General features: G+C 37.3%; 1 protein-coding gene across 1 annotated transcript in view; it reads left to right on the top strand.

Annotated features, from left to right (window-relative positions):
- LOC136864018 (discoidin domain-containing receptor 2) overlaps positions 1–12,892 on the top strand; it is a 1,053,752-nt gene extending 1,040,860 nt beyond the window's left edge. The window contains exons 17-18 of the mRNA XM_067140517.2: positions 5,351–5,492; positions 7,423–12,892. Coding sequence (XP_066996618.1) covers positions 5,351–5,492; positions 7,423–7,728 — 448 coding nt within the window. The 3' untranslated portion in view covers positions 7,729–12,892. The remainder of the gene's footprint in view (positions 1–5,350; positions 5,493–7,422) is intronic.
- The last annotated feature ends 13,086 nt before the right edge of the window (positions 12,893–25,978 follow it).

Genomic DNA, 25,978 nt, shown 5'->3' with positions numbered 1-25,978 from the left:
GACTGTGATATACCGGAGGGCTTGTGCCAATTATATAGCATGCCATAAAGTAGTTTTGGACATCAACATTTTCTAGGAATTCGTCTGATAAATAGTTTTGCCTAAGCTTTGTTGTAAAAATCGCAGAATGATTAGAAACTCAAATTCATCTTCTTGTGTTGCTTAAGACGTAAAAAATGAACATCTTCACAGTGATAAAAATGAAGCATAATACGATACTGTCCTAGGTTCTTCGTAGAAATATACCCCGAGTAAAAATGAATTTCTCTGTTCAAAATAATAATAATAATAATAATAATAATAATAATAATAATAATAATAATAATAATAATACAGACTTTACTTCCCATAAGTTATTTTACGGTGTTTGAAGATGCCGAGGTGCCAGAATTCTGTTCTATAAGAGTTCTATTACGTGCTTGTAAGTCTACCGACGGGAGACTGGTGTATTAGGCCTACAGCACGTTCAAGGTCAACGCACTACCGTCTGAGCTACTCACTTAGCTATTCAAAAAAGTCCTTAATCTCCTACTGGTATATTTCATGGCTCCATGGCTAAATGGTTAGCGTACTGGCCTTTGGTCACAGGAGTCCCGGGTTCGATTCCTGGCAGGGTCGGGAATTTTAACCATAATTGGTTAATTTCGCTGACACGGGGGCTGGGTGTATGTGTCGTCTTCATCATCATTTCATCCTCATCACTACGCGCAGGTCGCCTACTAGCGTCAAATCGAAAGACCTGCATCTGGCGAGCCGAACTTGTCCTCGTACACTCCCGGCACTGAAAGCCATACGCCATTTCATTTTTTCATGCCTTGGCCAAGATTCAAATCAGAATAGTCCCATCATGTTGCTCGGTAGGCTGGTAGGAGAATAATCCCACGAGCAGCTAACGGTGAAGCGATAAGGACTGGTAAACTCGCAGAGTAATAATAATAATAATAATAATAATAATAATAATAATAATAATAATAATAATAATAATAATAATAATAACTGCTTGTCTTTCCTCTCATTGAGGCTGAACCATATAATGAATTCTGACTGGTCCAGGATGTAAACTGTGCTTCCTTTTGTACCTTTTTCTTCACCAGTTGAACAGCACTTCACAGCCTTGTGTGTTTTTAAGGTTACAGAATCGAATCCTGGTGCATTCGAGTGGTATTTGGTGGTAGGTTGATGATCTCCTTTTCCGGAGCAAATTTGAGGCATCTTGTCATTTTTTAAGACCTCCAGTAGTTTGCTATTAACGACTATTTATGGAATTAGGGTTTTAACATGAACCGTACGTTATTGATAATAATTGAAGAGGTCAAAGGTACTTACTAGTAAATTGAATGTGTTGCAAATATAACTGGTAGTCCTATAAATTTGAGGGAAAAGTGGAAGGGTATTTATAAGTACTTCAAGGCAAAAACAAATTCTAGTAAGGGCATTCCTGGGATAATTAACGAACAGGGGGGAGTGTACATGTGAGGACTTACAAAAGGCCGTAGTATTCAGTCAGCAGTATGTAGAGATAGTTGGATGTAAGGATAAAGTCCAGGTGGGGGAGGTGTCTAATACAGGCGAAGCAATGACATTAACCTATGATAATAAATACATTTACAAAAGGATAAAATGTTGAAATCTACAAAAGCAGCTGAAGTTGATACGTTTTCTGAGGACATACTCAAGGCAACTGGTTGGATAGAGTTCCGTACCTAAAATAATAGTTATTTGGTTATTATTTGCATGAAGGAGCTATATCAAATGAACGGAGGGTTGCTATAATAGCCCTTGTGTACTAAGGAAAGGGTGATAAACAGACGGTATACCGAGCTCGATAGCTGCAGTCGCTTAAGTGCGGCCAGTATCCAGTAATCGGGAGATAGTGGGTTCGAGCCCCACTGTCGGCAGCCCTGAAGATGGTTTTCCGTGGTTTCCCATTTTCACACCAAGCAAATGCCGGGGCTGTACCTTAATTAAGGCCACGGCCGCTTCCTTCCACTTCCTAGGCCTTTCCTATCCCATCGTCGCAATAAGACCTATCTGTGTCGGTGCGACGTAAAGAAAATAGCAAAAAAAAAAAAAAAAAGAAACAGACGGTATGTTCCGAGCTATCAGTGGATACATGGCGTGGAATGACATTAGAAGAGTGGAGCTTGAAAACGTAGGGAAGATCAATTCTAGCAGGACGAATTGGGACAAATATTAATTTATAGGAAGAGTAATTTGAGATTGGAATAATGTATCAAAGGAAATCTTATATAAATGTCCTACTTCTTTGAAATCATTTTAGGAAACTCTTGGTAAACTACTTTTTTTTGCTAGCTGCTTTACGTCGCACCGACACAGATAGGTCTTGTGGCGAGGATTGGACAGGAAAGGCTTAGGAATGGGAAGGAAGCGGCCGTGGCCTTAATTAAGGTACAGCCTGGTGTGAAAATGGGACACCACGGAAAACCATCTTCAGGGCTGCCGACAATGGGCTTCAAACGCACTACCTCCCGGATGCGAGCTCACAGCAGCGCGCTCCTAACCGCACGGCTAACTAGCCCGGTAGGTAAACTACTGATAGAGAATTTGCCACCTACGTGGCAGCCCTAAATGCAGATCAGTCATGACTGACTGATGACTGATTCAAATTCAAATTTTACTTTATTTATTGTACCGTCATTTTTACAGAATAGAGTACGTCACAAAAATCTGTGTTTAAGTATACACTACGAATCACGTGATTTACATGATTTAAAACCACATACATCATATTTTTTTTTTAGTAAGCCAAAGCATTCCCCATAACGAACACAAAACTTTATGTTTGCAAAACAGCAATCTTCGGTTAAAAATTACCATTCCTTATATTTAATTAAGAGTTTGGTAGACACATAAACACTTATTCTCCCTAAGGCTGGTCACGCCTCCCAGCCACGTATGGATATGCAGTCCATCAGAACAATTTTTGTTTTGTTAATTTTCGTATGCCAGTGTGTAAGGGAAAATCAACCTTACTGTACCGTACTGTAGGAATATAGGTTTGCCTCACGTATTTACGCACTCCTACAGTATAATGCATTTTGAGGTTCATTTTCGTTTACCGGTCATCATAGGAAAACGAACACAACGAAAATGGTTCTCATGGACTGCGTATCTATATGTGGCTGGGAGGCGTGACCAGTCTTAAGGATAATAATGAATAGGAAGAGCGTTATGGAATACGAGGTTTTGCCGGTACAGCGACGATTATTTGCAAATCGTTTAAATTCACATACAAAATATAATATTTTGTTAGCCCGGTACGTTTTTAATATTTTCTTAAACATAGAAACTGACAACAGTTTTATTTTCTAAGAAAGTTTATTTGAAAAATATTACTTCATATTATATCATACTATAAAAATAATATTCTTGGTTGCTACGGTCATTAGTATGGCTACGGCTCAATAATTCATATCTGTAGGCATCCCATAATCGTGCTTTTACCATAAGAAGTAGACTATTATAAGAGTTTCGTCCAAATGTTACAGCTTGAGCGGTCTATTTCTAGAGATGAACAGAGCCGTTTTATACACTAATAAAATCTGGAAAAAACAAAATATGTTTCGCTACATATAATTCTACTGTCTTCAACATGTGTTTGTGTACAAGAGGATTCACAGGTGTCGATTATGTGTTAGGATACGATGTCAATATCATACACAACACAGACGAAATGTACGGGTACTTTTTGTTGGACCTACGAAACGATGATTTCGGCGTGTAATTTATACATCTTGAATCTTCCTTATGGTAAATGTTAACAAATGTAGCTAAATCACAGTAGCATAAACATTCAAAATAAAAATACAATTTAAGTAATCGAATGGAATTTATATGTCCCCTTTTTACCGGAAATAGTTGTTTTACGTCTAATATAAAATGTTTCATGATATTTTGTAAACTTGAAATGTGCTATGTCTGTTATGATTCGAGTGAATTAATCTCAGTAACAAAGTTACTTCTACTCGTAGAGAACTTTGTTCCTACTTTGTGTTTTTGTTTGCAATTTTGTTTGTATTTTGTTGGCAGTTTCCTTTTCGCACACGCAACGAAAATTCTGAGATCGTTTTAAGTGATGAGGTGACTCATATCAAACTGACCGACGACGTTGTGGCAATGATGATGTAATTCCGTCTGACTGGCAGCTCTCTGTGACGCGTTCGGGTGATCGCGTGTGTTAAGGATGGCAATGAGTTGTGTTAGTATAAAAAGGAAACTTACTCTTTTCTATACGTCGGAGAAACCATTGTGTAGGGGAAAGGAATGCGTGTGAATGTGCAGCTATTGAAAGGAGATTTCATTAGACGCATACATAAGTTGAATAAGCAAAGTTTGATTTTGCGGGAAATGTTTAGTATTTTTCATACCCTTCACACTCTCGTGACACTTGAGTTACTAAACTCTACATCCTAGAAAATAATCTTTCTATGTAGTAAATCAGGACTCATCAAAATTATGATGATGAACATTGGTAAATAAATCATCAGTTCGAGGAGTATTTTAATGAGACCAATTTAACGAGAGAAGGAAATCAAAAATGGATGTTACGTGAAAGATTACGTGCTTGCAAGATATTTAGTAAAAAATAAATATTTTTGCTTGATGTTCGATACCTAGTTTGCAAGTACCTTACCTCGTGTTTTCAAAGACGTACAGTTTGATGTGAAAGTGAGACTCTGGTCTATCTATGTGTTTGCTACAGTAAAGGCATAGGAAAAACAGATGATCGGATCGAAAATCATAGGATACATGAGTCGCTGACTCTCCACTCCATCTGCGCAAACAAATTGCATAGTCGTGTTTGAAGTTAAGCAAAACTGAATTTTGTATGGTGATGGTTCCAGATTTGGTAGAAATGAGAAGGAACTTGCCAATAGATAACAAATAAACTCCAGCTCACAGTGCCCTAATAGACATCCCTTGATTTAAATGGCGATGGGGAAACAGGAACTGATAACGTTGCCAACTTCTGTGTACTGGACCTAAGGCTTTATAGTTTACATCTCAGGAATGTGTGTTTTCCATTTCTTAACCAATTCAACTTATTCTAATCTTCATTTAACTGCACACAGTATTGGTTCAGTTTATGGTTTCCTCCCTTGATCTGTTCGTGCATTTACTTGAATCCCTCACGAATATAAATATAAGTTATGGATTTTCATGGAGGGTTTATTCAGTTTTCTTAAGTTAAAGTGTTATGAAACTGTATGATTTGTGGTTGTGTGGTGGTGATGGTTACTTTATTTTAAAATATTTCAAACTTGATATTGTCTGTCAATCACACAATCACTATATTACTTAACTTCACGTGGTAATTTGCATGTTTCAGGAATTGCTTAGTGGGAAAGGCGTACCACATCAAGATCTCAGATTTTGGCACTGACAACGAACTGTATGCTGCAGATTACTACAAGGTGGATGGGACCATGGCGCTGCCTGTGCGCTGGATGGCGTGGGAATCAGTCTTCCAGGTGAGTTACTTTATATAGCGTTATAGGAACGGAAGCATAAGCTTGTTTTTGCTGATATATATGTATATATCTGAAAAATCAAAATGGACGGTCTGTTTCCAGTCATTCGACCGGGTCAGGAATTGAATGAATGAAGCCCCATCTAGAGGCGTGATAGGAATTGTGCCAGCTGCCGAAGCCTGTCGCACTCCTCTGGGGCAATCTTTAGTAACTGACAGATGAAATGAAATGATACTGTAGAGTTTTACTGGAATGAAAGGCGACAGGGGAAACCGGAGTACCCGGAGAAAAACCTGTCCCACCTCCGCTTTCTCCAGCACAAATCTCGCATGGAGTAACCGGGATATATATCGAAAAGTGACGTCCGACAGCACTTGCGGATGACGACATGGATCCGCAAGACAAAATAAATTCTGATTTTCATAAACATTTTACAATGTGATTCAAGTTCCTGAACATCGGCCAGTGAGCTTCACGCTAAAAAGAACCTGTCGAGATATTCAAATTTACAGAGTTTAATTCTGGGAACTAATGATTATCGTTATACTGTGGAATGTCATGTAGGACGAACGTCACCTGATAAATGAGGAGTAAGCTGAAAAGAAGTATACGCCTTCATCCTCGAATCATAAGGAAAAATATATCAGTAAGACTGTAGATTAATGATGTTTCAGACCCCTACTCTAAATCAGCCATGTCTAACGTTATTTATGGTAGTACTTCTCCTCTGAAAATGTTTTTCAGCTGAGGTGTATGAATATGGATACGTTTGTTTATTCTTTGTAGCCCAATTATCATAAAGGCTGATGATTTTTGGACTATGTTATATCGTCGATGCTGAGCCAAAACAGCGAATGTGACAATGTTCTTCTTATCGATTATTTCCCTTGAGACTGGTCCCATCTCCCAGGCACATATTGATATGCAGTCCATCAGAACAATTTTCGTTGTCTTCATTTTCCTATGCGCGTGCGCAAAGGAAAATTAATCTCACTGCACCGTACTGTAGAAAGGTATGTTTCCATAGCATATTTAGCCCCTCCTAGCGTATGATATATTTCAGATTCATTTTTTCCTTTACACAGGCGCAGTCGAAAACGAAAATTGTTCTGATGGACTGCATATAAAAATGTGGCTGGGAGGCGTGACCAGTCTTGAGGAAAATAATGGATTGGAAGAGCATTGTCAAATTTGCGGCTTTGGCACAGCACCGACGGACGATATGTTACAGGGCTATCTTAAGTTTATATTATAAACTTCCGATGCATTGTTTGAGGAATGAATTGTCGCACTTATACGGAGTGATAACTCCGTCCAGATGGATTCTGATTGACGGACAACAAGACTTTGTTGAACGTTCTCCTTAGTGTTCAGAATAAATACAGTGTTGTTAGAGCACACAAAGTGCTCATCAAATACAGTACCTCTCTCCATATGCTTCTGATATGAACAGAATTGCTAAATTCTGCCTGTTGAGAAGCGGTCTTACGGTGATATCTTGAGCTAGACTTAATTTTTCTACCATTGGAACCTATAAACATCCCTTGGACATTACATCTTTTACCTTGAAATAAGTGTAATCGATCAACCTACCAGCCTACGTTTTTCCAGGTTAGGGAATAACTAAATCTGATAAAGAGATACAAAGGAGCACAGTGTCAGTGTAAGACATGATCTAGGATTAAATAATGTTTTTTCATAGAATATTAATTTGAGAAATGAAAGAAATGTCCATAAAAGTCACATATTTTTCTGTGATCCGTGGCTTAATTTGCTTGAATATTTAGCTGGTAGTGATTGTTTCAATAGCAAGAGAAATATCTGAATATATTTCGAATATTTTTCTTTTAGAATGTTATATAATATATGAAAATTCTTGTTTTGTGTTTGTTTCTTGCATCCAATTCTAAACCCTTCATTCTTTTTTCAGGGCAAATATACGACCAAAAGCGATGTGTGGGCGTTTGCTGTCACGCTTTGGGAAATACTGAATCTGGCTCGACGTACACCCTTCGAAGGTCTGTCGGATCCGTTGGTTGTAGAGAACTTATCACACATGCATCGTGACGACGGCCAGTTCGTCTTTCTACCACGACCGCCTGCCCCGCCTTGCACCAAGGATATCTATGATCTGATGTGTGAGTGCTGGCGCAGGAGCGAAATCGAGAGGCCCAGCTTCCGCGAAATTCATCTTTTCCTACAGAGAAAGAACCTGGGTTATGCACCTGTCACGTGATGCATACTAGTGAGGTAATCAGGAAACTGCTAAGGACGGTAGCGGAGATCACGGCAATGTCATAGTTTAGCCTGCATTTTACTGTCGCACACGGTCGTGAAAACGGATTAGGATGCTCTTTATAACCGTTATTGTAATGTAGTGTACAGTAGTAGTGCAACTGGAGAAAGTCGACTGATGCTAAGTAACATTGTTCAATTGACTACAACGTCTAAAACAACTGAGCAAGCCCAGTTGTTTAAATGGAAGACTTCATCGTGACTCATTTTATCAGGGATATGAGTAGCTATCGTATTTTATACCAAGGTAAATGTAAGGTGTGTTTATAAATGTAATAATTCTTAAATCGTTATTTCTTTACCTTGGATTTTAAAGAGGTTCACGTGTAAGATTCTGCACTGTTTAGCATTTTCACTTTGAAAGATTAGGGAAAATCTGTGCCTCCAGTATGTTTCTTCTTGATACGGTAATTGTACCGGAACGTCGCGACGAAATGAACTTTATTGACAGTGCCATGTGCTTGATGCGAGATGAATTCTTTGTATTATAATTACAACAATGCCAAGGGAGGAACATTTTATTGTATAAATGTGATGAAGAGATAGATAGATAGATGTGAATACCTATGACATACACATAATTTCAATAACAATCACAAATTATTCATATAGGCCTATACTGAAGATTTAACTTATTTCTTTCTAGAGACAGGATCATAAGAACATTCGATGTCAAAGGTGAAGATCTCTTTAGAAATTACTTTATTATAAGCATTCAGGACGTATGGACTGTGGACCAATTCTGTGTAGGGTATTTTTATGGCTTGATTGAATTACAAAGCAACCGCCAGTGTATAAATCCAAGCTGAGTCTGTTGAGTAAAATGTACACACTACTACTGCTACTTGAAGACATATTTACATGATAAACAACAGCATACCCAAAGTTATTTATTATGATTACTCTTTATGAAGGAGTTTATGAAGGCAGTGTCCAGTATTCTTATATAATTCATGAAAGATTTGTTTGAAATGAAGTCAACAGATAGTTATTGATTATTGTTGTCATGTTAATTTGTTATAACCCCGGAGCATATTTATTTTGTTGTAACTGTCTGAAAATATATACTTATTCCATTGCAGGTATGGTACAGAACACTTTGTTTTGATATTTCTCATGAAATAATGTATTTTCATAATCAGTTGAATTCACAATTGGAATAGGAAAGGTAGTATAGCCAAATATGCTTCTACATTTAAGATTGCTGCTAGGCAGAACTATGAACTATGAACACCAAGGTTGTTATGAATGAAGAATATTTATCAAAAAACAGAAAAAACAAATATACTTCAATTTACCATTTTGTACCAGAGAATTATAAGTAATTTACAGTGACAAATCATTGTATCCACTCTCTTTAGGTTACTCTTGTTTTTAATATATTTTTTGTTTTGTTTTTTGATCAATGTATTTATACTTTACACATTGTGCGCCTGTGTCTATAAAAGTCATAAGTGCTAACAAATCAAAATTTATTCACGCATGGTTGTTGGGTTTCAATCAGTCCTAGACTGTGATCACTCTGTGTGTGTATTTGCAAATAAAACTGTATTCTTTAAATTAATTCTACCTGTTAGATAAGTACTTCCTTACTGTCTCATTTGAAATCAGTTTCTAAACTTTCTAGTTCATCACCTAGAAGTCTAACTGTGATAGGATACGGATCTCATCTCTGAGAGTTAAGGAATCAATATTAAAGGAAAATTAAAATTGGCATCATATTTGAAGCTAAATGAACTGCACTACATAATTCGTTTTTAGGGCCGTGTGTGATTTGTTTTACATTTTGATTTAAGGGTGTAAATCTAGTTTTAATGTCATGCACATGTCACATGGACATGAATATGCCAGAGTGATTTCCATATCTTAAATGGAGAGCAAAGAAAGCAGAAGACAATGTGAAAGTTCATTAGCATCTCTTCACATTGATTGGAAAACATCACAGTTTTGGAGTTTTGTACATGGCACATTTTAATATGTCACAGATTTCCATATATTCTGGTTGTTTTCTATTATGTAAAAGTTTGCAATAATAGACCACTAATTGTTATGATGAGATGAAGATTATGAATGCTTTGTAAGATGCAGAAGTGTGATGGGACACAATATTATTAGTAGTTAAGTTTGAAATGACTGAATATTGTTGCATTAATGGCCACCTTTTTCATAATTAAATACTGTCATTTGCTTTCCAGTCCAACCCTTGATTGACTGAAAATGAAAGATATAGTGTAATAGTGACAATATAAATAAATCATAAACAGGTGACACATTCATCATGTATTAAGTTTTGTTACAATATTACATTTCCATTTGCAGCATTTAGGTATAGTTTAACATTGCTATTACCTCTTGTTTGCTACAAAGATTTGGAGATGGAAAGAAAGGTTATGCTCAAAGAAAACTGGGACAATTTTAGCAAGAGGTAAACTTTATCTACTTGTGGGCATAAAATATCTCTACAATAATTTGTACTAGGGCTTAAGTATTTAATTATATTAAGCTAGATTTTATACCTTTGAATATTTTAGGAAACATTTATTTTTGTTTACTAAGACGACCTCCTTTCCTATATTTATATTCCACTTACCAGGTCGTGAGAGGCATAATGTGTCAAATGTTTATGTACCTCTTCAGAGATAATAATGTAACTGGGAACGAAAATTGGGCCTAAGACCAATTGGTGTTAACTGTAGACTAATGTATAGATATTTAGTATCTTGTATACATTTGAATTAGTATAGTAAAATAGCCCATCATTCTCCTTGGTAGTAATCTGCTGAACTAGGCCACATTATGCATTACGAATTAATTGGAGTCTGGTCCCACTGAAGAAAGAGCTCAAGACTGAATAGTCACCTGGAACAGATTTCTATATATATTAAACATTACTGCATTTTCACGTGAAATAATTAAAAGGATATTTGCTTAGAGCTGCAAGGTTCTAAATTCCATTTTGGATGAAAGTAAGGGTGATACTTCAATCTAATTTACTTACCATAATGTCCAGAATTTATTTATTTTCACACGTGAGTGAGTTTGAAGCTGAATATCCATACAAATGGGAATGATCCACAAAGGTCAGATATTGTCTAAACATTCTGAATTCTAATTCTGGTGTTCCCTAACTTCACTATTTCTTATGAGGTGTCACAGGTTTTAAAAGACCTCTGTTTCTTTTTATCTCAGAAATAAATTAATCACTGAGAGGCCATAGCAATATCTTAAACCAACATTTTTAACATTATATAGCTTAGCAAGTTACAAAATCAATGAATCAGAACTAGCACATAGCAGCATTTTTATGATATTCATTTACACAGATCAGTCTTATTACTGATATGTAATGGAAGTGTGAAGTGAACTCATACATATAATGGTAGTATAAAACATGCAGTGTTTCTTTCCCATCTTACATGTATGTTTCAGTTTAAGGCTTTCTTGAAACAGTTCGACCTGACTTTGATTTGCATAATGAAAGTGTTGGTACCTGCTATCTATATGTAGTGTAAATACAGAAAAGGCTATACCATATTGGACGTTTGTGAGTATGTGTGTGTGTGAGAGATCATAATAAAATATTTGAAGTGAAAATATATAATTCAAGAGATGAAAATTTCTATTGATTTCATCTTAGCAGCAACTACTGGAACTCTACAGGATATAGTGTGGACAAGTGATGTTTTCCTAATTTCTTAAACCAAAATGTACAAGAACTGTTTTCCAATACTTGTGTTAGCACAAAGAAATAATTATCCTATGAGTGTAAAATTTGATAAATGCTTGTAATGGATATAAAGGGAGTTTGTGTCTACAAATTTCATGTCATCTCCTGCACACATTATATTGAAAAGAATGAGAAATTATTCAGAATAGACTTTTGACTGACTTTGGTTTTATATATATGTAGATTTTAGTTTTGAATGAAACAATGGTAAATACTGAGTGTTATAATATAGTTTTGTGCATATCTAATGCAAGGACATAGCGAATAATCACAGCTAATCTTCTCCCAATCAGATATACAAATGTGATAATATAGAGAACCACTCATAATGCAGAATATGTTTGGTTAGAGTTTCCGTAAGCCTACATGTGAGTGTAAATAATATTTTAATGTTGAGAAAATCACCGTAGCAGTATATATTATATAGAATAACATCGACAATTAGACTATGTACAAATATCGAGAAAATGTATATATCTATATATAAACTACCATTTATTCAACAAAAAGCTAGTCACACTGAATGAAAGAGCCAAAAATTCCACTGCCGTATTGTATTCTACTTGTTTTTGTGCTGTAGTGGTAAAAATGACCAAAATTCACTATAGAGTGTAGGCCTAGAGTACCGAACATAAAGTAAAGGATGCAAGTTTAATAGAACGTTTAAGAGTATTGTCATTTTGAATTTCACGTAGGGCCTATCGTGTGCACGTTTTCAATAATCTTAATTTCTAAGCAAACTAAAACGCTTATAATAGACTCTTCACTTACATGTATTTTTCAACGTTTTATTACTAATATTGCAAGGATATCCTTTTGAAAACTGCAACATTTTTCGTGAATTCAACTTGCCCGGGTCACAGTGTTTTACCAGTGAAACAATGCATACAGTTTTAATCAGTCGGTTGGCGAGTTCACATTAAAACCTAGGAAGATATAGATGACATCCTTGGTTCAGTCAGGACTCTTTCCAGTGTTAAAGCTATGTATGACAAGTCTGAAATCCAGTTATGGATCGAACACTTTCTGTATGATGTTTGACAGGACATCAAAATCTTATGATTTTGTTGGCAGTTATATGATGTAGTACTCCAGGGTTCTAAATATACTTCGTACGATGAAACACAATAATGGATTTTTTAATGGAAAGTGTGGCACAATCAGTTACATATCACCAGGTTTAACATTTTCAAAACCTGGGAGACTTATTTTAACGTGAGGAGTTACACCCTATTTAAGAGAGAAAATTAATTATAAAAAATACTTGTACATACCACGAATGATTATTACAAATAAATGTTCTGCTTTCTCTTTTGTAATTTAATGAGTAATGATTTCTGAAATGACCATGCATTGTTTATGAATATATCAAGGAAAAGTGAACCATTTACCTTTCCCTTACAAATTCCATTCATTCCAGTAAGGTGGTTGTCAACAAAAGGTCTAAGTATGATTTTAATTATTTTATACAGCACATTATTTTGAATGTCTCTGGACTTCACCTTATCACTCAGATAATTTGCAGTTTTCTCAAAATATATATTTGATAACTTGAAATACTGGTCTGTGTTTTAAATGATGTCCAACACACAAGTGAAGAATAGTTGCAGTAGTCATTAAAAGAAATACGTTATGTTATAACTTCCATTCTTGTTACTGTATGCCTCTCCTATAATTTCTATCACCTACCATTTATAAAAATGCCCATCCAGTACACTTCATGTGCAGCCCTTATACTTTAGCTAGGAGAGTATTGAGAAGTATCAAATGGTTTTGCCTCTACATTGCCATTGTTGTCCATTAAAATTTTTAAGTGAAGTCATATTTGACTTTTCATGTTGCCTTTATGCTATTTGTAATCTTAGCATCAACTCGGTAAGAATGGGATTGGACAGAGCTTGGACTTGAGAGGTAGCAACCGTGGCCTTAGTTAAGGCACAGCATTTGAGTGGTGTGAAAATGGGTAACCTCAGGGCTGCCGTCAGTGATATTCGAACCCACTATCTCTCAAATAGAGGCTGACAGTCAAACGCCCCGAAACGCGTAGCCATATCACTCGGTTTTCCATGTTCTACTTCGTATCCTTTTAGATCAAGTTATCTAAGTTAAACTGGTTAAAACCCAATGGTACCTTTTGACTTAGGTTGACGGTAACAGTAATAATAAAAATAATAATATTAAAAATGCTGTTGTTCTTCCCCCTTTTTGCCACACTTAGCTCTAAAAGGCGGAGTAAAGAGAGGAACAACGTTTCAAATTTCCAAGGAGAGACAAGTCATGTAAAAAATTTACCATGAGAATCCTTGATTTGTAAAGAAATTGTTTCAGTGTGCACATTAACAGTTTTAATAATACATTTCAAATATATTCTACTCATCGTGCAATTGTTGGATTGACTCTGAAAACATCCCTTCAAACTAAAGACTTCCCTTACTTGCGGCATAGTGGACCCAAGTTAACATGTCAGGAAATAGTGTGACAATGGATACAGCTTCAATAACCTGAAAGATATCGCGTATTTGGCAAAATTGACCTGTTTCAAATAATGTAGTTTACGGCTAGAGATTACCATGATCATTGATTGAAAATGTGGAAATGTGAAGATTGCAAAAAGATAATTGTTTGAATTTTCACCACCTGCTTACAAGGAAATAAATCTTCTCCTTGTACTACAAAGTCACTTTACCCCTTCCACTCGAACTAATGTCCTCTTCTACTCATCGTCTAGTTGTATCTATTTACAACTTGGCCCAGCACTGAGCACTGTCAAGCCTAAATCAGGTGAATATATCAATTATGCATACATTTACAGACTAAATACTAAATATGTACACTACACGGTTCTATCTACCATCGAATCGAATCCACTTGTACTCTTTCATATCATACTTTTGATTCGCAAGTCGCCTATGAGACTTCAAATCAAAAACCTGCACCAGTTCTCTCCGGTGGCCACATGCCACTGTTATAATAATATTTTTTATTCCTTATTCATTGTGCATGTATTGGTAGACTTTACCAACTCGGGCGTGAAGAACAGCATAAAGTGATCAAATATACACTGACTTAGCAAATGTCATGGGATAGTCACCTAATAGCGTGTGGGGCCTCCTCAGTCCCTGCGAACTGCAGTGAGACGCCGTGGAAGTGAGTCGACAAGTCCATGGTAGTCCTCTGGACGCAGCTGACACCGAATCGTTTGCAGCGCGGCCGCCAATGCTGGTCTGTTCGTGGGTGCAGGATCTATGGCAGGGCGGAGCCTACGTTCCAGGACATCCCAGATATCGTTGCTGCCGGGACAAAACCTCCTATGTGAAATAATTTTAGCTTAGAACTTTGGCTGGTAAGGTTCTGTCATCTAAGGTGCAATATTGTGTGCATATCGTCAAGGCATTCTCGCTCTTCACAATGTATGTGCTGCGGATCAGTATATCTCCGAAACATATTATCACATAGGAGGTTTTGTCCCGGCAACGACGTTATGCTCGATAGGGTTCATATCGGGGCTCCTGGGTGGCCATGGCAGCCGTTGGACCTCCGCTGCATGTTCCTGCAACCATTCCCGAGCGACGTGGGAGCGATCTGGCGGCGCGTTATCATCTTGAAACACCCCAGAACCGTCTGGGCACTGGAAGGCCAGAAATGGGTGGAGATGGTCTCCGAGCAGCTCAACATACCGCGTACCATTCAAAGTCTCTTCCAGAACAAATAGGGGGCCAATTCCATACCAGCAAAATGCACCCCAGACCATAACAGAGACCCCAGCGCTCTGGACCACACCTTCTAGGCAGGCGGGATCCATCGCTTCATGTGGTCTGCGCCATACTCGGTGCCTCCCATCGGCATGGTGCAGTTGAAATCGTGATTCGTCCGATCATATCAAGTTACGCCATTGTTCCAGAATTCATCCCTGGTGACTGGCGACAAATTTGTCATTGTGGCCGATGACGTTGGGTTAACAGTGGCACTCGTGTGCGGCGCCGGCTCCCATACCCCATAGATCCCATGTTCCTACGGATTGTCCACTGGGAGACGTGTCTAGCACGGCCTGTGTTGAATTGACCAGTGATCTGTTGCACGGTTGCCCATCTGTCATTATTGACAATCCGTCTGAAATGTCGCCGATCACGGTCATCGAGGGTGGCTGGACGGCCGGTCGTTCGTCTGTTATGGACGGCGACACCCGCATTCAACCTTTCACGATACACCCTGGACACGGTTGATCGTGTGAAGCCGAATTCCCGCACCACTTCCGAAATCGCACTTCCCATCCGTCCAGCACGGACCACCATACCCCGTTCTAACGGTGTCAGCTCATGACGACATTCCACGTTACACCTGTCACATGCACAGCCACTGCTCACAAGGTCTCCTATACAACTGCCGCTGGCACAAGGGGCGTGCGGTGCGCAGACAACACACCTGCGCATCAGTGCTCCGCTATCCCATGACATTTGCTCAGTCAGTGTACTTTCTGGTTTATTATGCAGCCGGGTACTGTGGCAAAAAGGAATTTTACGGAAATCTTTTCTATTCATTTATCGTACTTTTCCCATCCATCAAGCGTGGCCAGTATCATTTTAATGTATATCTCCTGCACCATTTAAGTGGAGAAAAGAAGTTTCGTCCCCCTCTAGACTCAGAGGAAGTCTCATTCTCTTCAAATAAATCGTCACCTTGGTCATCAGTATCGTCACTCTCTCCCAACAGCTCTAAAATTGTGTTACTCTTTACATTTTCATCCGCCCACGCTGCCATTTTTGTAAATAACGCTGAGAACACGGAGTGCATACTTCTCTCGGAAACTGTGAAAGAACAGGAAATCCTCGCCATCTCCAGCAGTTAAATACAGTTCTACGTATTTGAGATACGGTAGATGGTTTTATGGATCAAATAAAAGAGTTCACACAAATAAGAACAATCTTCGGATGTCAGAAATCCGTAACTGTTCATGGGTACACTGCCCGACATACGACCTGTAAGGGATAATATGATGACGAGCAGTGCCCGACTCGTAAGCGGCAAGGTTAGATGGAAACGGGAAATTATGCCCTTTGGATGAAGGCATAGCGCACTAGTTTACTCTATAGCTAGTACCATTGACACGATATCTTCTCACTGCCTTCAAGGGGAGTCGGAAACCAAGAAAATTAAAAAAATTACTTTTTCCAAATGTTGCATCATTGGATTATTTGAACTCTGCTGATTAAAATGGTGTATAATTTATTTTAATACGACACATGGAAGCATTTTAAAGAACTTTTATGAAATCAATGCACAAGTGTCAAATTGGGCAACTTGGACATGTTACTTTTTTGAAAATATAAATGTCTGGAACTCTTTAATCTAGAAGACTGTAGTTTTTACTGTTCTATTCCTGAATGTTATGCACAGAGGTTACCGGCACTGTCATAACAAACATTTTAGTAGTTTCGATTAAATATAGTTGGATTTTAGGCACTATTGTGGGTAAATGTGTGAATGAACATTTTGTTTTACTTTGAAATCATATTCTGAGAAATGACCTTTTTTTTTCACATGTTTGACCCATTATCTCAGAAACTGCACTGGATAGGCAGTTCATTATTTGCAGAGAGTCACCATGTGCCATGATACAGCTACTAAACCAGATAAAAGCACTTCACATATATAGTTTCTGATTTACATACGTTTTTAATGAATTTTTTTGTTAAAAATTTGGAGCTTATTAAACAAATTCATAACTTTACAATCGTTTGCTCCAACCATTCCATCCTGGTTCAGTAGGTATGGAAAGGGTGTAAGTACATGTAGTAAAAGTATCAAAGCTCTAAACTTAATACTTCCTGAGATAACGGGGCATCTTTTCTGTCAAATTAACATTAACAAGATAGGGCTTTCCGACTCCCCTCAAGTCCGATATACAGACGCTTGTCTTACCACTAGAACATTTATAGTGAGTGTATTTCGGCGTGTGTGTAATGTGTTTATCCCAAAAGCACTGTAGAAAGAGGTCCCTGTTGCATTGAACAATAGGATACTCCAACGTTAATTTTAAGCATTTTGTTGTCGACAAGTAGTGTGGTTCTTTCTAATAACGGTACCTCATAGTTTTCTCAAACTTTGAACACAAGTAACCTAGGTAACTACAAATGACGGGAGGGGAAGTAAACCATTTTTTATATGATACACTGGTTGCTGATGTGTTATAAATAACAAGAATGTTCGTTATTGATCGTTATGGAGGCTTCCTTAAGCCATGACGTTTCAATATCATCATAGGAATACGTCTGCAACTAATTGAAAGGATTTTAAATTTAAAATTTTGGAATAACATCTTAATGTCTATGCATTAATGAATGAATGAATGACGTGGTGTCATAAGTGGGTGAAAAAAGTACTTATAAAAACACTCAATAACGTGTCTGTCACAAAAGCTTCTTGCTTTTGCCCTTGTTAAAATTCACAATATAATGGTTGAAACTACTCTTGTTGATTTTGAAAAGTTGACGCGTTGTAGTTGGAAAAACTTCTCATATTCCTTAAAATGGATCATGAAATTTGATAGAATGTGTTGGTTTCTCAAGTATTGAAGCTGGACACGAAAATTAAAATTCTTAAGAATTGAAACCAAGAATTTGGAAGTTAATACCGAACCGTAACGAAGTTCATAGCTTGCAATAACTGAAGAGAGCCGAGAAACGTAGAATTTACGTAAGCGCGCCTCGTGGGAAACGAGATTTAAATAACTGAAGTGGTGAGTAAAATTCTCGGTATTTAAGAATAAATTATTCTATTTAAAAGTAGTTATAGCGGTACACATACAGGATAACTTTATAGCAATTTTAGATACCGGTATTTGATGAGGTATGAAGACAAATATTTGGTTTGTAGTTTATTACAAAAATGCTATTTACTTGAATAACTACACAAACATTTTGTAAATTTCGGCCAGAAAGAACACACATGTCAGAACTTACAGATAAATATCTATAAAAGCAAGACAGGACTCGGCAATTTAATATACATGATTAAAACGAATAATATAGTACACCTTACGCTAGTGGACACCATTCTGCACACATTACATTATTTTAAAAAAATATTTTATTATTACTCGACGGATGGTGTTGTTGTAAGCAACTAGGAACTGATAGCATTAACAAAGTATGAAACAGCAAAAGGCACAAATCCAGCATAATTTCTACAATACCACAGTTTATCAATAAATTGTTGGGAATTCTTTGTCTTTGTCGGCTGCTTCAACTCTGCGAGACCTGGAATGAAGCAACCATTGACGATCTTCTGCTCTTAAGATCCTGGGCCATGCATGGATGATAATTTCCACAAATTCCTTCTTATTGCTGGGATTGTTTCGTAAAACAAGCTCTTTCAATCTGAACCACACGATTTTTATTGGGTTTAGGTCAGGGCTGATTTCTGTCCATGGAAAAATATGAATATGATGATATTTCAATCATTTCATGCTCGGTTTATCTGTGTGTTACAGTGCACGATCTTGCTGAAAGATGCACTGACTCTGATGACCAAGAAATAAATCATCAATGAAGGGCAGCAAATTCGCTTCCAGGATCTCACATCTACTACATGTACAGTAATATTGACCTACATCATGTCTCGACATTGAAGCCCACACCATCACACCGACTTGGTGCATCGTAGTAGCGGTTGTGCGTGAGTTCTGGTAACAAATCTTCGTCAGGTCGATGACACATGTGTTTGATACCATCACTCCAAATTAACATAGCCCGGTCCACATCAGACCTGGTCCTATCTTCGATAGTCCACTTCATACGTTTCTCTCTTTGCTGTTTAGGAAAGGACTTCCTTGTGGTCTTCTTCCTGCAAACATTTTTCACAACGCCGACGGTTTTGTAACGCAAGGCGACAAAATTTCCTTCATGTTGAGGTGAAATTACAGTTTTTTTTTCCTGGAGAAGATTTAATTCTCTTCGTTATTTCATTACGTTCGCACACATTTCTCACATTTGACTCAGTAGCTCCACCGCCCAAAAGCCGCAGCCATTCCTTAAATCGTGTAACTTTTGTCACGTCGCCTAGATGGTGACCAATCAATCCGTTTCTTGGGTGTAGATTTCATTCTACGCACAAAAGTCAGATAATGGGTTGAAGAAATGGTCACTCACACAGAAACTTCAAACACTTATTCAGATAACAGGAGGAAGCACACTAAAGCAAACCAGTCGCACAGCAATCTGTGACTGTTACTGTCAATGACATCCGCTATAACCTGCGACAATAAGGGGAATGGGAGGGAAACAAAGCTTAACAAATCAATAACTCTTCCCCCTTTTTCACATCATTGGCACATAACAATGAATGAGAGTAGAAATACTGTAACATTTGTATCTAAAAAATAATGCATATTGCTAAGGTGAAGTAAATCAGCTATAAATATTCGCCTAGTATTTATTCTATGCTATGTTGTTACATCCAGACACTAAAAAAAGTATCCAGAATTATGCACACTTGGTGTATACTGAGTTACAAAAGGCTTTGTGTTCTCTTGCAGACTCTTTTGTTTACTGGAGTGTTAGTACAACTGTACAACAATTATAATGGATTCGTGTGGTTGTTAAATGCAGAGCATGAAACATGAGAACTAATTTTATCATTCGGAATATTCCTTCACTTCTCGGGCTTTAGTGATTCAGTTTATATTGAGAACATGAAGACACCTTTCCATCCTTTTCCTCTTTTCATGACAGGATCTTCAACATTTCAAAGGGCCTCTCTACAGTGAAGTTTTTGAAGAATTTAACATCCTAGAGTACTATACATAAATATTTTTCGGTTTCATCTGGGCAAAGAGTGTACTGAATAATAAATTAAGCTGCATCATCATCAATAACGTAATCTGACATTTTCATCGTTCAGTGAAGAAACTGGTAAGTGTCTGTTTTGATATTCTTTTGTTATTATGGGAACAAAAAGTTTGTGGGTTAATACTGGGCGCATACACGATAGATTGGTTTGAAACGACGTGAACAGTGCAGTTACACTGAATATAAGAAATAATGTTTGATATTCAGACGTCCATAAAATATGATGAAAAGGCTTATAGAAAGTTACAACAATTGATTTCAAGTTCTCCGTTCATCAATACTATCAAACGTCCCTTTCGATATTAGCTCGGTTTGACGAATTCAGATTTTTACTAATTTCATTTCAAGTCATGAATGAATAACTGATCATCCAACTTCAAAAGTCACTTCTTGGAAATAGGCATTGATTTCTTCAACAGCCAGTGGAAATAAGTGTGTAAGTTTACTTGTTGACTGTGGTACAAATCGTTACTTACCTACTGTGTCAACGTTGTGAAATCAAATTTTCGAGAAATTTTCTCTCCGATGTGGAATACACATTAACGAATACCTTTCGCAAGTTCATACTTTTTAATAATAGTAATAATAATAATAATAATAATAATAATAATAATAATAATAATAATAATTCGAAATGTTCAAGTAATCAACCACTATTTATATATCTGAAATTTAATGATTTCTTATTACTCTGTTTTTAGCGTCATATTTTTTATTTATTATTTTGAACTACTGCAAAAAATTCGCGGAAGAAAGTAAAAAAGTAAGTTAATACATGAACATGGCTCGCTCGGTAACATTGACCTACAAACACGTTTCTTACGTTTAGTGAAAATCAACTTTCAGATCAGAAAACCTCAGTATATGACTGAAATAATATTTAATCAATTCGTGGCATATCATAGTGAACTAATTTGTTCTCTGTAACTTAGAAAGACACGGGAGTTAATATGTCATAGGCATAGTCAAATTGCAGTTTCGGGTTGGTCCCTAGATACTTTGGATCTGATAACGTACGTACCACATTTTAATTATAAACTGTTATGATTTCCAGCATTCAGTCTGAAATCCTCCTTGAATTTACGGAGTACATTCATATTTTATTACCCAGGCTGAGTAGTGAGCGTACTGGCCTTCGGTTCAGACGGGCCCGGGTTCGATTCCAGGCCGGGTAAGGGACTTTAATCACTTCTGATTAATTCTTCTGGCTCGGGGATAGGGTATTTTTATCCTTCCCAACACTCTCCTCTTTATCCGGACAACATACCACACTACCAACCATCACAGGAACACGTGATAGTGATTACACCCCTCCATATAGTGTCGGCATCAGGAAAGGCATCCGGCCGCAAAACAGAGCCAAATCCATATGTGCGGGGCAGTACACACCCGCGACCCCACAGGTGTGGAAAAGGCGGTAGGAAAAGAAGAAGAAGATTGAAAATTTCTTAGTGCTATCCGTTGCTTGAAACCATTAAATGCCGCATCTTTTATGTCTCCCCCTGCTTGTCTTAATTCTCCTCGGCCGAATTCATTACACAGTACGTAATGTATCCTTCTCCATTCCCTTTACTTGATGGACCACCGAAATGAGTTCATATTCACAGGCTTATCCAACGTACTTATTCCGAACTTACACCTTAGGAAGGATTTACAGGACATTGCTTCCAGTTCTTCGTGACGGCTCACTACATTCGTATCTGATACTATTACCGTTTGCAAAAGTCAAGTAATATTTCATCCATAGAGCAAACTTATCCTGAAAATTTGCAGATACCCCAATTTAGTGTGCATACCCATTTCATTCTTACAAAATATCATTGTACGTATCTACAAACTCACGGTGTTATTATGTCATATCTTCATTCGATTCATTGAGTATAGGGCCTACTGCCATTCTGGTATAGTTGATATAGTTCTCGTGTTCCAATTTCGTCGAAATGTAGATTTTCATTCCGTACACGTTGCACTTCTCTGTAAGCTACAGACTACCTGTTTAAGAGGTTTTGAAGCCACTGGTCAATAATACCAGATCATCAACTTAAGCTAAATACATTGCTTAACATAATTCCACACAATAGAATTACAATAATAATAATCTTATTTGTTTTAACGTGACACTAACTACTTTTTATTCACCTTGTGCCAAATCTCCATTATTTGGCACGTCCTAAAATTCTTATGCTGATAACGCCAATGTACTCTGAAACCGTACTAGAGGACATCCACATGAGTTTTCATAACTCACTGCATTCCTCTTTCCACAGAACTTCAAACACAATGTTTTGAATATCAATGAGTGAAATAGTCATTCTTTTCCACTTGCTTGTGAATATACTGTACGATATGGAAGAATACTGAGTTGGTATGGTTCTCGTGTTCTATTTTTGTCTTAATGCAGAGTTTCCTTTAAATTAATCGAATCGAATTTAACCGAATCACGACATGCCTTGTCCGCATACAATATCAAACTTATTAGTTTATGAAAAACAATGCCTTTGATATCTTAATATACATAGCCATATTCGCTTAAATTTTACTAAGTTCTGCGATCTATAGCGTTACCAGAAATGTTTCCTTTCACATTTCCTAGGTTTCCACAGTATTCTTCATAAAGCATTTGGTCAGAAGTCATAACTTATAGTGTTGCCTAGTAAATGCATAACACATGCTAAAATTTGAAATTACTGCACGGTGTGTAAGCTGACCACGCGAAAAGTTATTTTAAAAATGTATCTCCAGTTTACCGACATAAAATTGTATTTATGATATTCGTTCATTATTTCGTCAGTCTAGCATTCCTTATACTTGCTGATATTATAAAAGATAGATAGATAATACTTTTATTTGTATCACTAGAACAGTGTACATCAGTAGCGGCGACAAAGGGGGGCGAGGGGGAGAAAAAATTATTCCATTTTAGCCGTCTGAAACTAGGAATATAGGAGTTTTTTTATAAAGGCACTTTGTACAAGCCTCGTTTTGTTATCAGCTAATTATTTACTTCATTTTCGTTAATTATTAGCGGAAATGCGCACAAAATGTCGCTCATCGCGGCTAACTGATTTGCATAGCGCCACAGCAAGTAGTGGGGACTTTGCATATGCTGTGAGAAAGGGTGCCAGGGGTATAATTTTTGCCAAGATCATGTACACTGAGGTATGATTCACCGACTTGCCGCGCACATTCGTCCGTCTAGCAGTCTCTTTACTGTCTATTAGTTTCTTAGTGTATAGGCCTATTCAAATACTAAATCCCGCCGTAATTCTATTTAATTGTAATAGATGTATATATTGTTCCTTTGGTGAAATTTTTATTGTATAGTCTATTATTGAGTCAGAATCTCAAATTATTGCCACACTTAAGTTGGTAAAACATTTACCTCTCTGTGGAAATTAGCTCAGAGAGCATAAATAATTCCCACTTTGGAGGTTTTTTCAATTTACATGCATACACCACGCCGTCTTCCTCCCTCCCACCCCCGCTATATCCCACTAACCCGTGTACTTTTTGTTGTCTGTACATTTTTTGCCCCCCACTTTTAATTCCCAATCGCCGCTACTGGTATACATCTATACGTAATTACAAATAAAATACAAATAAGAATAATAGTGGTACCGAACTCGATAGCTGCAGTCGCTTAAGTGCGGCCAGTATCTAGTATTCGGGAGATAGTAGGTTCGAACCCCACTGTCGGCAGCCCTGAAAATGGTTTTCCGTGGTTTCCCATTTTCACACCAGGCAAATGCTGGGGCTGTACCTTAATTAAGGCCACGGCCGCTTCCTTCCCACTCCTAGCCCTTTCCTGTCCCATCGTCACCAGAAGACCTATCTGTGTCGGTGCGACGTAAAGCAACTAGCAAAAAAATTATAGTGGAATCCTTTATTTCAAAATTATAACTGAGGTACACTGAAATAAATTGGCTAGTAATAGTTTTCTATAGAAGTGAGAACATTTTAGGATTATAGATTTAAATAGACAAAACATGTTAGCTGTCAGATTATACGTCGCTCAATTTCTCCTTAAAGAGCTTATTTCCATATAATTGATATGCGGGCAAGTTAGCTTTAAGATTTCGTCGCTTACTCTTCGAGATGGTGGCATCGGTAAAAGCAAATAAGATTTTGGAAGATAAAATTCGTATCCCAGAGTTTTATATCATAAGCAAAACTGCAGTTCCCACTGTTTATGACGTTATGCGTGTTATCCTGTTTATGTTTCATCGACCTTCGTATCAATAGTCACCCAGAATTTCAAGTTTGTAAGCCCTCTTTTAGGTACCATTGTTGAATATTCAGCGTGCTCTATTTGAGGAACTAGGCAGATGTACTGGAGCCACGTCGTTAATGACACCGACTGCCATCATATCAACATTACAAATGTAAACTAGATTATTATGTAGTTTATGTCATATTCAATTATTGTATCAATCCATAACTAAGATTAAACAAGTCGTATGTTTACTTACACCCATGATATTATTTCTACAGGGCCAAATAAACGATGAATTCAGTTCGAGAGATAGGAAACCCGCCGAATAAGATGTTTACAGGCACCTACACTGTTCACTCATGCAGTGAATAGCAGTAATCTGAATTATTATACAGTTATGAGCAATGGAATGAGTTCCAAATACCAGCTATCTGTGAAGTGGCCATCTACATTGTCAAACCTGTTGAACGAATTTGTATTTAGTGAATGTTTACATGATCTCTAACTTCGTACAAGAAATCCTCCATTATATTCACGATGAAATGAACATTTGTCATTTCATACCTGTGAGAGGGTGACTAGTTAATTAGTGGAAAGTATCGGCAGGCTGCATGCTGGGCTACATTATCCCATTAGCGTGTGATAACCTTGTTAATTACCAGCAGCACTGAAGCGGTATGAGTTTTTTAAAAGCTAATTGGAATTCTGGAAGACATACCAGTAAACCCAGTGGTTCTACTGCTAATGGTACATAAATCCGATACCCTCATTTTCTTTAAGATTGAAGCCAATTATTATTTTTTATTACGTCCTAGAATTACTTCCTAATGTACTGCGAGCTAGAATTAATAACTTTATGTGTATGGCCAAACAAACCCATGGAATTAACCAGAATTCTGACGTAATGGACTTGGAAGTCTTAATTTAACCTAATATTCTGTGTCCTTTTCTTCTCTGGAAGCTTTAACTTATTCTGCGGTGTACTTTATGTCGAACAACCCTTCAGTTATTCTAGAAACGGATACAAACAATTATGTGGCACTTCATTAGTACAAGCATTTTAAATACTCTTCGAGTGTTGTAAATGAAATTGTAGGATCTGACATGTATGCAATAACCAGCACACATAATGGATCCACGTGATGGTTGATTTCAATACTTTCAAAAAATTAAACTGAGCGGTAAGTATAATCATTTCAACCATATTCCGCAAGGTTTCTGAATAACGAATGTACATACGAGGGCTTTAAATTAAGTAGTGGCAATATTTAATGAACCAAGAAGTACAATTGCATTAAATTTCTTCAATGTAGTTACCCGCAAAGTCTATTACCTTTTACCAAATATCGGGAAGCCGTTGGGGACCGTTGGCAAGGCGTTCTCTGTTGATGACAGCTACGGAGCG

Source organism: Anabrus simplex, chromosome 2 (genome assembly GCF_040414725.1).
Source record: "Anabrus simplex isolate iqAnaSimp1 chromosome 2, ASM4041472v1, whole genome shotgun sequence".
Taxonomy (NCBI): Eukaryota; Metazoa; Arthropoda; class Insecta; order Orthoptera; family Tettigoniidae; genus Anabrus; species Anabrus simplex.
This window is presented reverse-complemented; position numbering and strand designations above follow the sequence as displayed.